At 33.0% G+C, this 15,052-nt stretch overlaps 1 protein-coding gene across 2 annotated transcripts in view; it reads right to left on the bottom strand.

Moving 5' to 3' along the window:
• Positions 1-15,052, bottom strand: part of LOC107449514 (isobutyryl-CoA dehydrogenase, mitochondrial) — a 47,330-nt gene that overhangs the window by 17,264 nt on the left and 15,014 nt on the right. For both annotated transcript variants that reach the window (XM_016065056.3, XM_043054892.2), the window contains exon 3: positions 6,286-6,455. In XM_016065056.3, coding sequence (XP_015920542.1) covers positions 6,286-6,455 — 170 coding nt within the window. The remainder of the gene's footprint in view (positions 1-6,285; positions 6,456-15,052) is intronic.

The raw sequence follows: 15,052 nt of genomic DNA on the forward strand, positions 1-15,052 counted from the left end.
GATCTTTCCTTATTCGGGTTTAGATATTCATGCAAACAATCATTTTCAAGCATGAACCGTATCAAGAGTAAATAGAGAGAGGAGAATTTATTTATTTCTAATTGATGAGAGCTTGGAATCAAGTTTTTAATTAAAAGCAACAACATACACCAACTTTCCAAGGCGAAGATGCAAGGCCATAAGGGCTTGTTCGTCATTTTCAAAATTTAAGTTTTTGGAACTTTTGCGATTTTATTTTAACAATAAATAGTATCGCTATTAAATGTAAATATCATCTTTTACTCAACAAACCTATACAGTTTAACTAAGCCTTAAATATTAAAGCATTAAGTTAGTTTTAGGGAGTGATTAATGAAAAAAAATACACAAAGCGAGAACACAAGACAATTGTGGATAAAAGGCCTCAGTGAATGCACTGAAATGAGATATTCAATTGAGAATGTTCTTCGGAAAATCCAACATAAGAGTGTGGTGTAACTCAGGGCTAAAGAGAATAGATTCTCTATCCTCTTTAGCCCTGAGTATAACTAGCACTATAATATTAAAATAGCAATTCACTAGTATATAAGACATGTTAACTAGATTTAATCTTGAGGTACCTTTTGATAGATGAAGGTTGACACTGTCAAAAATTAAATCCCTTCAATGGTAACCTGCGGACGTGATTTGAACTCGCCAACATCGATGGATGGTCCACATTAAACAGTTGATATGCTTAAAATATAGAGCTCAGAAAAAAAAAGGAAAAAAATTCGGTGAAGTAAATAAAATGCATACCTGCCACATATATAAATCAATTTAAAATTCAAGCTGAAAGGAGTCATTTTTTATTTTCAAAGGAGAATAGAAAAATCACGAACACTTCTCTCCCCTCGGATGAGCAAGAAAGATATCTTTGGAATAAAATTCTGAAGGGCTTTCGAAAGAAAAATTATGCTGAAAAGAAAACCAAAATTTTTTACTTTCCAAATGAAAATCTTTCTTCAAGTACTGAGTAACGTACTGCGACGTGATTCTGCCAAGGGGTAAATGAAGTAGTAAGGTATCATGTTAGAATGAAAATCATAATCTTCAAGAATTTATCCATTATTCCTTGCATTACGTATAAAATCATTTTAAATAACTTTAAAATCATCCAGTGACAAATCAATGTTTTTAATGAACAGTTTAAGTTATTTGTTTTTTAAACTAAATAACATTTTGAAATTTGAATATCAAACAAAACGAATATGATAAAATATTTTGATACTAAGTATCCAAGTAAATTAAAACAATTTGGTTAAACACTCATTTTCAAGAATTAGAGCTGTTCACATACTAAATTTTTAACAAACACTTGTAATATTCGATTACCAGAACAATAAGAAAGATGAACAAAAAAACAAAAAAAAGACTTAAGAAAATAAGTGAATCAAAATGCTTCATTCCTAATAATTTAAAGAGCATTTTTATTACACTTAAATTAAATAAAAAATAATCAGTGAAATCATTTCACAGTAAATTATAAATTAATAAAAAAAATTATAACTAAGCGCAAACATAAAAAATTGATCTATATAACTAATTCTAAAGAAACGAAAAACAAGAAATATAAAAATAATATTAAAGAACTACATAAATTTTTCAAATTACTGCTATGATTCTTATTTTGAAAGTCAAAAACCAGAAGGCAATAAAAAAAATAGGTTTATTACTATTAGTATCTACAACAAACTATTAGAAGAGACAGACATGACGCATGATCTCTCTATAAACNCCCCCCCCCCCCCTCCCAGAAGAATTTAGTTTGAGCAGATTTTCAAAAACAAGAAGCCAATAAAAAAAATAGGTTTATTACTATTAGTATCTACAACAAACTATTAAAAGAGACAGACATGACGCATTATCACTGGATAAACACATCTCCCCCCCCCCTCACAGAAGAATTTAGTTAGAGCGTCTTAGCACTGATATAGAAAGAATTGAGAAAACAAATGGGAACTTATTTCAAAGCATAAGTGGGCTGCTTTAAAAAAAAAACGGAAGGAAAAAATGCAGATTTTCAGCGCATATAATCATCTGAAAAAACTATCAATTGCCGATCTTTCCTTATTCGGGTTTAGATATTCATGCAAACAATCATTTTCAAGCATGAACCGTATCAAGAGTAAATAGAGAGAGGAGAATTTATTTATTTCTAATTGATGAGAGCTTGGAATCAAGTTTTTAATTAAAAGCAACAACATACACCAACTTTCCAAGGCGAAGATGCAAGGCCATAAGGGCTTGTTCGTCATTTTCAAAATTTAAGTTTTTGGAACTTTTGCGATTTTATTTTAACAATAAATAGTATCGCTATTAAATGTAAATATCATCTTTTACTCAACAAACCTATACAGTTTAACTAAGCCTTAAATATTAAAGCATTAAGTTAGTTTTAGGGAGTGATTAATGAAAAAAAATACACAAAGCGAGAACACAAGACAATTGTGGATAAAAGGCCTCAGTGAATGCACTGAAATGAGATATTCAATTGAGAATGTTCTTCGGAAAATCCAACATAAGAGTGTGGTGTAACTCAGGGCTAAAGAGAATAGATTCTCTATCCTCTTTAGCCCTGAGTATAACTAGCACTATAATATTAAAATAGCAATTCACTAGTATATAAGACATGTTAACTAGATTTAATCTTGAGGTACCTTTTGATAGATGAAGGTTGACACTGTCAAAAATTAAATCCCTTCAATGGTAACCTGCGGACGTGATTTGAACTCGCCAACATCGATGGATGGTCCACATTAAACAGTTGATATGCTTAAAATATAGAGCTCAGAAAAAAAAAGGAAAAAAATTCGGTGAAGTAAATAAAATGAATACCTGCCACCTTTTACGCATTTGGCGTAAAATTTTGTTTTTATATTTAAAGCGGTAGTAAAATATATGCTTTCCATATATTCCTCGCATTTATAAACCTAATTTATAAATTCTTTGATCACCACTATTCCTTAAAAAAATTAAGTATATATATATTAATATGGAAAACTGCTGTGGTAGTTCGCAGAAGCCCTCTCAAAATACAATTTATGTTTCTGCCTAAAATTGTAACTTACATACCATTTTACTACCACTGGAGAAAATCAACCTCGAAAAGAATAAAAGTTGGCAGGTATGAAAATGTCTCCCGTTCAATAAACAAAAATGAAGAAAAAAAATGAGCGAAATGATATAAATAAACAAAAATGAAGAAAAAATATAATGAGCAAACATGATATAAATAATGGTAAAAAAAAAAGTAAAAACAGCATACCACCTTGATCAAAAAGTTCCCGGAATAACCCCCGGTAGGAGCTACCATCGTTCCGATTTGAGTTCCGTTTTTTTTTCTTTTCTTTTTTTTTTTTTTTTTTTTTTTTNTTTTTTTTGTTTTTTTTGTTAAGTTGGTACATCTGTTGTTGATATTCCCTCTAAATCTTAGCGCCATAGCTTGACATTTGCAAAAGTTACGTAGCCAAGAGTACATCTATCTCTGCTTGTGTTGGTGATTTTTTACAATTTTAAAAATGGATTTAAATTTGCAACAACGAACTTGTATTAAATTTTGCGTAAAAAACGGATTTAATGCTGCGCGAACGTTGGAAAAGTGTTTCGGCAACGATTCTCTAAAGAAAATGGTCGTTTACCAGTGGCACGAGGGTTCAAAAGTGGTCGTGCGTCAATCACGGATGATGAACGCAGTGGCAGAGCATCAACATCGAAACCCGACGAAAACATTGATGAAGTAAAAGAAATGTTGGTCAATAACCGCAAATTAACCATCAGAGAGATAGCAGACGGCTTGAACATTGCCTATGGATCTGTCCAAGACATTTTGGTTAATGATTTGGGTTTCCGTCGTGTAGCAGCAAAGTTGGTGCCAAAAGATCTCAATTTCATGCAAAAAAAGAGACCGTGTTGACGTCGAAAAAGACATGATTTGCGAGGCTGAATCCAATCCCACATTCATCAAAAGGATCATTACTGGAGACGAGACGTGGGTTTATTTATGAGTACGACACGCAATCCAGACATCAGGCAAGTGAATGGCGTTCATCAAATGGTAATGGCGTACATCAAAATAAAAATCGCAGGAAGCACTGATGGACATACCGAAAACCGAATATAAAAAATGTTTCGAGGATTGAATCAAGAGCTGGCATATGTAAGTGTGTTGCAGTCGATGGGGATGGATTACTTTAAAGGGGACAATATAGATTTAGATGAATAAACTTGCATTTTTAATTTTCTGAATAAATTCCGGGAACTTTTTGATCAAGGTGGTAAATCAACTAGTGGTATTACCACTATAAATAATAAAATACCAATTCACTTGTATATAAGACATGTTAACTTGATTCTATCACGAGGTACCTTTTGATAGATGAGGGTTGTCTTAGTCTATAATTAAATCCCCTCATTGGTGACCTCCGGACGTGATAAGAACTTGCCAATATTGATGGATGATCCACATTAAACAGTTGATTTTCTTAAAAATACTGTTCAAAGAAAGAATTAAAAAAAACCAGTGAAGTAAATAAATTCTCCCGGTAAATAAACAGTTATTGAAGAAGAAAAAAATAACGAGCAAAATGATATAACCAAATATGAAGGGGGGGGGAATGAGCGAAATGTGCTATAAACAAAAAATGAAAGAAAAATAAATAACTTAGAGAAATGCTATAAAAACAAAAAAAAATTAATGAGCGAAATGCTATGAAAAAAAGATATAATTAGCAAAAATTTATATAAATAAATAAACAGCATGAATCAACTAGTGGTATTTGTTTATCGAATTCCATCAAAGATAAAATTCTAGAAGGGGAGTAATGTGGCGTAACTACCACTTTAAATATTGAATACCAATTCATTAGTATCTAAGACATGTTAACTTGATTCTATCTTGAGGTACCCTTTGATAGATGAAGGTTGACATAGTCTATAATTAAATCCCCTCAGATGAAGGTTGACATAGTCAAAAATTAAATCCCTTCATCAAAAGTACCCTAATCAATTGGATAACAAATACCTACAGATATCACTTAAATTTAAGAATGAGACACTTAAAAAAGATTTCAATCCTTGAACCTTTAATAAATGGTTCAGATGATTGAGTTTTTCGACCATTGATGTAGATTATATTTACAGATTTCAGCTATCTCCTACATTTTGATGGTCAGATTTCCGTGGGATATAAGATATGTTTATTCAGAGCCTAAAAGTCTGTTTAGACGATCCAAGTTCTTGGACGAAGATTGATTGAAATTGATGGAACCTTGTTTTGAGCTTGGATTGTGTAAACTATCATCCAAGTCCTTGGACGATAGTAGAGCATGTTCTACTTTCCAGCCAAGTTTTTCCTCCCTTAACCAATCAGCTTCTTAAGTTTTGTGACGTCAACAAACGGGCATCAGATGTCATTTTGTCGTTTGTTTTCATATATTTTAGTCCAAATAAATTAATATGTTATGGTCCATTTGCGTTATGATTTTATTTGAATTTATTCAGTAACTTTAAAGTCATGTAAGTATGATTTTATAATCAATTATCTCCAAGAAATTCGAATCATCCAATTTCTTGGAGAGAGAAATTCCTTCAATTTCTCGGATTCAAGAACTTAGACCGTGTAAACAGACCTTAAGGTTGGTAGGGTATGTTTAGTTAGGGTTAAGATATATATGAAAAAAAGGAATGAGAGAAAAGCAAGCTAAACAAAGTAGTAATGTTCACTAAAATACCCGGGGTCATGGTATTACGCCTTGAATCTACTTATTATATTCTAAATATATTTTTAAGATAAACTACCTGGGAGGACTAAATAGTAATGAATGTTCTCTTAACAAACATGCAAGACATAGTATAGCATACACACAGTTACAAACTAAGGCAAACAACGTTAAAGAGCACAAAAATATTTATAAAATACAGACAGCTGTTTCGGATGCTCAAAGGGCAACCTTCATCAGTGCAACAGAGGGCAACCTCTCAAAGCATCAGTGCTCAAAGGGCAACCTCTGTTGCACTGATGAAGGTTGCCCTTTGAGCATCCGAAACAGCTGTCTGTATTTTATAAATATTTTTGTGCCCTTTAACGTTGTTTGCCTTGGTTTGTATTTTAGCACAAAGGTCGTCCACTTGTGTATTTATACACATAGTTAGCTTTTTTTGTTCATTAACAATAAATTTCAAGCTGTATTATTTTGATTACAAAATAGTTTGAAAGTTAGTTCTCTTCTTAATTTAAAAAAAGAGCAAAACTTAAATGACGCTCACTTGTGAATAGTTAAGTAGGCTGTTGTACTAACACAACCATGGGACAATGCTTCAAAAATTATTGATGCATCTAATCGTGTCATACCAGACCCGCCATATTTTTCAGAGGTGTATATAGCACCGAAGCCTAAGGCAGCAGCTTTTCGTAATGTTTCAGCAGGAAATATCTCCTACAAAAATATACAAAATAGTTACTTAAAATTAGCAACTTATCTTCGTCATACAATATTTTTCAACAACAAATGTGTTCATAAATTTAAGAAACACACTATAAAAGTTTAAAAATAGAGGGCTTGATGCAATATAGTGATAAGCCACATTTTTTTTAATCAAAGGTAAAATTTTTTCATCAAACTGCTGCATTATTGTCTCCAATTAAGTATTATTACAAATTTTTAAATTTATAACTAGAAAACAGCAAAATACTCAGAAACACAGTCTAAATAGAAAACGTAATTTTCCTTAGAAAATAAAAAAAAAAAACATTTTTGAAAAAAAAAAAATGAAACTTTGGCTTATCCTTATAATGCCCTTCGTTCTTCATATATATTTACGTGCAATGGCACGTTCAATATGCCAAAAATCGCTAAGTTTTTTTTGTTTCTTTTTTTTTTTTTTTTAAAAAANTTTGCCATCAGGGTAGTTTCACAAAATTCTTCTGATTCCCCTTTCTTATGGGAATGATGATCTATCGGTAGGAGCTCCAGTAGGAAATGTCCAAATTCTCTTTATTTTAATAATTCAAAAATTAAAACCCACCTTTCTCTCTCGTATGCCTGTTAAAACAAAGGGGTGCGATTGTTCTTGTTTTCCAGTGGCGCCATCTATGGCCAAGGATTCGACTTCTGCCACACCCATTCGTCGCCCCCGTTTATAGGGCGGACCCATTCATACATCCATTCATTCATTCACAGATCGTAATTTTGATCTGAATCAGAGAACGATCCATCTCCAATCCAGTACCCCCCAGAGGTATTGATTTGTTATGGGAACGTGGAAGACTTTGCGACTCGACAGATTTAACGTGCATCAGTCACCATTTACTACACGGGGAAACTTCGGCCGGTGGGGTTCGAGCCTACGAACTCTCGGACATGGGCCCAGCGCCCAACCGACCAGGCTATCCAAGCCCCTCTTTAAGAGCATAAAATAAAATGTCTCTACTAGGAAATCGTGCGACGAGAATAAAACGACAATTGACAATAATGGATTGATAAATTAATTGTGCGCGATATATCAAGACACATAATAATGGGAAAGGAAATGCGTTGCTTGTAACTTACATGCTACTTTTCTTAAACAAGTTCATACAGACATCGATATTAGTCACTATAAGAGCGATCTAGTTCTCATCGATCTAGTGATCTAGTTCTTTTCAGTTTCGATTTATGGAGCATGCGCACCTAATTCTTACGAAAGATGGAAAGAATGATTTTTTCAATAATAATATTTTATTTCATTTTATATCCGTCGTTGAATAGCTGACCCAATTTTGGGGTTTACGACTACTAATATTCAACTCCGTAGTCTTGTAATTTTGAACCAAACCAGAAGACAAAGAAACTCCTGGATCAGTACCCCCAGAGACGTTGTTACGGGAACATGGATGACTTTGCGACTCGACATATTTAACGTGCATCAGTCACGATTTGCTACACTGGGAGTCTTGGGCCGGAAGGGAACGAACTCACGAACTCTTGGACATGTTCCCAGCGCTCTACCAACCAGGCTATCTCGGCCTCCAAATAATAATATTTTATTTTATATTATAACCGTCGTTGAACAGCCGACCTTAGTCTTGTAATTTTGAACCAAACCAGAAGACAAGGAAACTCCTGGATCAGTACCCCCAGAGATATTGATTTGTTACGGGAACATGGATGACTTTGCGACTCGACATATTTACCGTGCATCAGTCACCATTTGCTACACTGGGAGTCTTGGACCGGCGGGGATCGAACTCACAAACTCTCGGACATGTGCCCAGCGCTCTACCAACCAGGCTATCCCGGCCTCCAAATAATAATATTTTATTTTATATTATAACCGTCGTTGAACAGCCGACCCAATTTTTGTGTATACGACTACTAATAACTAGCTTAACCCCGCCCCGCCCCCCTAAGGGGGCATCCGGAAACAGTCCGAAAGTTCGAAGTGCGCGCAACAGTTCAATCACATAAGCAAACATATTCAAAATTTTCAAATTAGCGTTTTAACAAATAGGTAGAATATTAAATATGAAATCCAGAAAACAGCGTTACTTAGAAATAAACTAAATACAAACAAACATAACAAAGAAAATAAACAGTATCAATCAGAAGAGATATTGATGTCGCATCTTCAGTAGGGGTGCAAAGTTAATAAAAGGAAAGAATTTCACATGGTTAAATATAAGATGTTTGTAACTCAGAATAAAATATTTCAGCTGGCACAACAATACTTAAGGTATCAAATTCCAGGAATTTCTCTTTAAAACAAAACAACAAAAACAAAACAACAAAAAAAAGACATCTACTCTAGGAACACAAGTGATTAAAAAATCAATGAGGAATCACATAAGGGCAGAGATTGACAAAAGACATGAAATTAAAACGCAAAAAAACAGTTTAGGAAAAAATTCAAGTAAAAATCAAACCATAACAGGCAAATCAATAAGAGATTTAAAGTATATCTTTCCTAACAATAGGCAGCAAGAGACCATCAGGATTCAGGGAGGGGCCTTGTTACTAAACAAATTTCTTACTATTTCCTCAATTCCCTTTCTTATTTTAGGGTTCGACCAATGCTGCCTACAAATGTTCAACTCCGTAGCCTTGTAATTTTGAACCCAATCCAGAAGACAAGGGAGCTCCTGGATCAGGTATTGGGAGAAATTTGCCTTCATGGAGGACTTTTTGATGGAACTGACCCGCATTTGCGTTACATAATGAGGAAGACCACGAGAACCTCCCACGGTTAGCCTAACGGCAAGGGGACTCTAACCCATGATCCGTCTGCCACTGAGGATACTTCACGTCAGCGCTGTTTTCGGTGCAAGCCGGATGCGGAGTTCGTATCGGCCAGTCATCGCCGGGATCGAGCCCCGGTTCACCTCATTGGAAGGCGAACGCTCTATTCCCTGAGCCATCGCGGCTCTCAATGATAATATTGGCGAGATTTTTGACTACATATTATTATGCCAAAGATCAATCTTAAAATAACCCCTTTAGTTCTTTTCGGTGTGCGGATACGCGCTCTTATTTTGAGGGTCAGAAATCAAAATATATATATCTCCAATTAAGTATTATTNTTATTCAGAATCTCAAGCAATTTTGACAAAGTTTTATAAGCCTCATCTTGTGAGGTCTGAAACAAAGTGCATTTTTAAAAGACTTCTAAATCATTTATATCTAGTACGAAAGTTCAGAGCATTATTGCTGAAACTTAACTACCCCTAGAATAAATTTTCCTAAAAAGCGTAGAAAGTTGGCGTCCCTGGAGCTATTCGAAATCTAGAGAAATATAACAATTGGAAATAGTCTGGAGGTTGTTTAATTAATGGATTTTTAAGAAACTATACTGCAAGGCTTCTTAAGCATCTAAAAAGTGAATTAAAACCTAATAGTCAAACCTATTTTTGAATATAAAATTTAAAAGAATTACTGAAAACGGAGAGTACTTGTAGTTTTAAATTTTGTGGCCATTATATTAAAAGGAAACAATCACATTAAAAAAGTACAGATAGGAAGAAAAATCTTCATATGAGTTTAAGTGCACTTAATGGTAAATTTTAGAAATGATTTTTCGGAATTGATAATTTGAAATCGCCGAATGCCCCTGGGTTTCTTATTTGGCCATTTCCTTTAAAAATACTTCAAAAAAGACGAACATTTGGCATTAATATTTTTAAGATGCGATTTTTTAGTTAAATGAAAAAAGACTTTGATGCTCACTTTCGATACTACTACCTTTCCGAAATCTTTTTCTCTTCTTTTCATCAAAATATTGAGTTAATCGTACCATAGTTTGGTAAAACTAACCTTTTTTTTGTTCCTCTTTCAAAATAGTGAGTTAGGCATACCACGATATAGTAAAAAAAAAAAACTTCCATTCTTTTTAAAAACAGTGAGTTAATCACGAGCTCACTGTTTTATCACTATTTTCCTACATTTCGCTAATCTAGGATCTTGCTAAATTGTTAATTCCAGAAATGATTTATTATTATCAATATTTTTCAATCTTCCAAGGAGTCAGGGTAAATTCAGCAATAATTTTTCAGAAATTATTTGTAACAGATAAACATGTAACATATTTTAACATTAAATATTTTATATATATATATATAATTTCTTAAAAACGCTTTAATTTTCTTAAACAGACAGACAGAAAGAAAGAGAGATATGGCAAATTATGAACCACACTGACCGCTCTAACCTCTGACCACTCTCCCGTTTAAATTAGTGCTATCATATTTTCTAGATAACCTTCCAAGCTTCTGAAATAGAAATTCGTAAAAAGAAAAAAAAAGTATGTTTATTTAGTCACTATTAATCTTAGCATTGCAAAATGCCATCACTTGATCTAAAATTATTAAGGTGCTCTAGGTGCTTAGTAAAATTAGCGTTTCTTAAAAAAATAATTTGTAATTACAAAATATTATAATTTACTAAAATATTAAGGAAAATCTAAATCAGGCAAAATACCGCAGGTAAATAACGAGGACGGAAGGTCACGAAACAAAGTTTTAGACGGAAAAATTATTGTGCGATCTAATTGTGCGAGCACAGACTTGGGTACCTCAAAATACCTGACCCACTGACAAAAAATTGTACAGCATTATCTAGCACTGATCATGGAACAAAATCTCTTATGAACGAATTGCAGTTTATCTTTTACTAGACCGTAGATAACACCAAAAAGCGGTTAATCCATCCATGGATAAAGTAATGTAGAAAATACACAAATCGTGTTAAGTATATTTAATTTAGTCATGACTTCAGAAGGAATTGCACAGGTGTTCAAATAAGGTCCATCTAAAAATAGAAAATATTATCAAATAGATAGCGACTTGTTGTTTTTATTAGTAGAGGATGTCGAGGCTGTTATTATTTGTAGAGGATATTTCTTTGGCACTCTTTTACTTACTTTACTTTTAAAATTTCAACCGCAAGAATTTTGAAATGAACAGACTTCGAGTTCTTAGATTATTCAAAACTAAATAAGCGAACGATAGAAAGGTTAAGAAATCATAACAAACACGCCTTGAAACCCTAATATAAGAGTACTTGAACCACCGAAAGAAAAAAATTCTTTCGTTTATTTGCTCATATCGTAACAAAAGAGTACCCATATCCAAGCATCAAAATATTATAAAATTTTATTTAGAATGAGAGAAATGAATAGTAGAATTGCATTACGGCCTATGAAGATCTACGTGCTAAGTTCGAACATATAAAATGACTTTCCTGATTTTGAAATTTCATTTTTAGGACTTCTGCACGTTATGTAATAAGTGATTTAAAGCAAACAAAAAAAAATTATACATTAGGCCACCAATTTTGCAAGAAAATTGAGCTCTGATTTAAACTATTTGAATAATTGAAAATTTCGACACTAAAAATCTCTAACTTTGCTTAATTTATTTTTGCTTAGTTACAAATTTAACGAGTTAAATCTACATATTTCACTGTATTGCTTAGACATTAAAAAAATCAAAGTAAAACAAATTAGCTATACAATTTTAGCAAATTAATTAACAAATAATTTATACAATTATACAATTTTTGAAAGAAATCAAAATATTATTGGGTGTACAAATTAGTTCGGTCCGTTTTTAAAAAATGGCTCTGCTGTTATGAATGTTATATAGTGACAGCTGGTTTCAGTGGTTTCAGAGAGGTTAAACATCTGTCAATAATATTCAGTTTATATCGCTTTGAGTTTTAAACAAAAACCTTGTTTTTTACTTTGCTGAATATGTCAAATTTTGCGGTAATGAGGCACCATTTGCGGGAGGTTTTATGTTTCTGCTTTAATTGGAAGAAAGGTGCAGCTGAAGCGCATCGATGCTTGTAGAAGTTTATGTTGACAATGCTCCAACTGATAAATCATGTAGAATGGTTTCGACGTTTCAAGAATGGTTAATGGTGAATAAAGAATGGAAAATGGTGAATGATAAATGGTGAATAGTTTTGTATACTATGAGCTGCTACAAACTGGTGATTCCATTACGGGCGATTGGTATAGGCTACAATTTATTCATTTGAGCCGTGCATTACGAGAAAAAAGGGCGGAATACAAGCAAAGACATGACAAAGTTATTCTTCTGCATAATAACGGTCGGACTGATGTCTCAAAAGTCGTAAAAAACTACTTGGAAACGCTCAAGTGGGATATTTTACCACACCCGCTGTATTCATTGGACTTTGCTCCTTCTGATTACTGGTTGTTCCGACGGATGCAGCATGATTTGGCAGGTCACCAGTTCACTACTTTAACAGAAATCGAAAATTGGCTCCTAACTTGGATCGCCTCAAAAGACGAGACATTTTTTCGAGATGGAATTCGAAAATTGCCTGACAGGTGGGAAAAAGTAGTAGCCAGCGATAGACAATACTTTGATTAATCTGTGCATTCATTTTGTTCTGAAATAAATGCATTTTTGACCACAAAAAAAATGGACCGAACTAATTTGTACTCCCAATAGAATAAAATTTTATGTGGTGAAAAATATTAGAATATTTCATTTTAATCACTACAATTTAATTAACGGAGAAAGAAAGTTACTAATATTTTGTAGCATCGCATGTAGCATCACTGAATGTAAATGATCTTGCATGGAACAAGTTTTCGTCCTAGTACTTTTTGTTTACATTAGCCCAAGTAGATTTAATGCTCGGCACCAGCTCAGTTTCGCTTGTAGGAGCAACTCCTTGTAGTTTTTTCTTTACTATATCCCATAAATTTTCAATTGCATTAAGATTTGGTGAATTAATCCCGGGCAAGGCATGGATGTTTCTTTCTCTCTGTGTGTGTTCTATGTCCTTTCTCCTTTGTGTGTGAATGTGACCCGCCCTATAAACGGGTTGTGGTTGTGTGAATGGCGTGGCAGAAGTCAAATTCCTGGCCATAGATGGCGCCACTTAAAAACAGGATCAATCGCACCCCCACTGCCTAAACACGCATACGACAAAAAAAAATTGGGTGAATTAGCTGACCACGGTAGCACTGCTTCAGTCAGATTTTAGTAGGTTTTGATGTATGAGGGGAAGCTAAATCTTGCTGAAAAATTAAATCCTCCTCTTAATCTTAAGATGATAAAATCATATAGTGCTCGAGAATATTTTGATGAATTATTTAATTAACTTTTTCTTTGGGGATCTTTCCAGGTCCATTTGCACAACTCCATACCTTACACTAGCTGCAAATACTACAGAACGTAATAAGCACTCTATTTGTTTTATCCTTCAAACTCGAACGCTTTGATTGCAATACGATACAAATATACTTTCGTCATTAAATAATATATTTTTCTAATCCTCCAAGTCCCATAACATTTTTGATTAGCACCACCTCATTCTTGCAAGTTTTTGATTTACAGTCGTAAGTAGTTTTGTTTTTGAAACACGAGATTAAAACTTAAATTTATGAAGTCGTCTTAATGTTGTCGGTTTATAAATATTAATTCTTTCTTTCCATTTCCGATGCAAATATCATACACTCCAGAAAAGATTTTTTTTTTTTTTGTAACTATGCGTATTTTCTGTCCTCTCTGGCTGAAGTTTTCGGTTTTCGACTAACATTGCAACGATTATTTCTAAACTTCCAATAGTGTTACAAGATTCTGCTAACGCTTGATCAAACTTACACAACTCAAAGACTTAGACAACTCAAATAGTTGGCTAAGTATTGTTGATTTTTAGCATCTCGATGTAAGTTATTAACTCGTAGCTTTATTGATTCTAGAATATCGCGTACACGTCCCTTTGTAAAACGAATTCAAACATAATGTAGGCAAAAAAGTATATTTAAAATAATCGTCAACAATAAATCTAAAAAACTTATTATTACTCGTAAAACAAAAGCAAATATTATCGTATTATATTCCAATAATTTGGACCAATTAATTTAAATATTCTAACATTTTGAGATTTAATAATAATATTTTTAAATTATCTTTTTTTTTAAAAAATGAGCAAATGTCAAGCTTGTGTCGCAATTTTATTGAAAATACATTCCTAAAAAAATATATCGCTTGTATATATATATATATGCATTGTGTTCTCGTTTTATCGGATAAGAAAATTGATTATTCTAATATTTTGATGAGTCGCATGCATAAACTGAAAATGAATCAGCTGAAATGCGATAAAATAAAGGACGAAACTAAACATTAAGAATAGTAATCAGATCAATATTAAATAACTAATGGAAAATTAATTGGATATAAATTTTATTGCAGGGTTTCGCAACTGATAATGTTATCCTAACTTTCGGAACCCCTATAACCTTTCAATGTAACCTAAGTGTTCAGCGAAATATCATTTGAGAACCGCTCGTCTAGGTAACTGCAAAACCAAAAATATATCTTCTTGGACTGTAAGTATTCAGGTAATTGTGCTTGACATTTATAAAATTTGCAACACCAAAAAAATATCCATCAATGATCAAAACAAAATATCTTTCAGGTGCCATACATCATGTTAAGTGGAATACAAAAATCCTCTGCTCTCAAAAAATTGTTATTTTCATAAACTCCTGAAATAGGCCTTATATATATATATATATA

The sequence above is a fragment of the Parasteatoda tepidariorum genome, chromosome X2, assembly GCF_043381705.1.
Source record: "Parasteatoda tepidariorum isolate YZ-2023 chromosome X2, CAS_Ptep_4.0, whole genome shotgun sequence".
Taxonomy (NCBI): domain Eukaryota; kingdom Metazoa; phylum Arthropoda; class Arachnida; order Araneae; family Theridiidae; genus Parasteatoda; species Parasteatoda tepidariorum.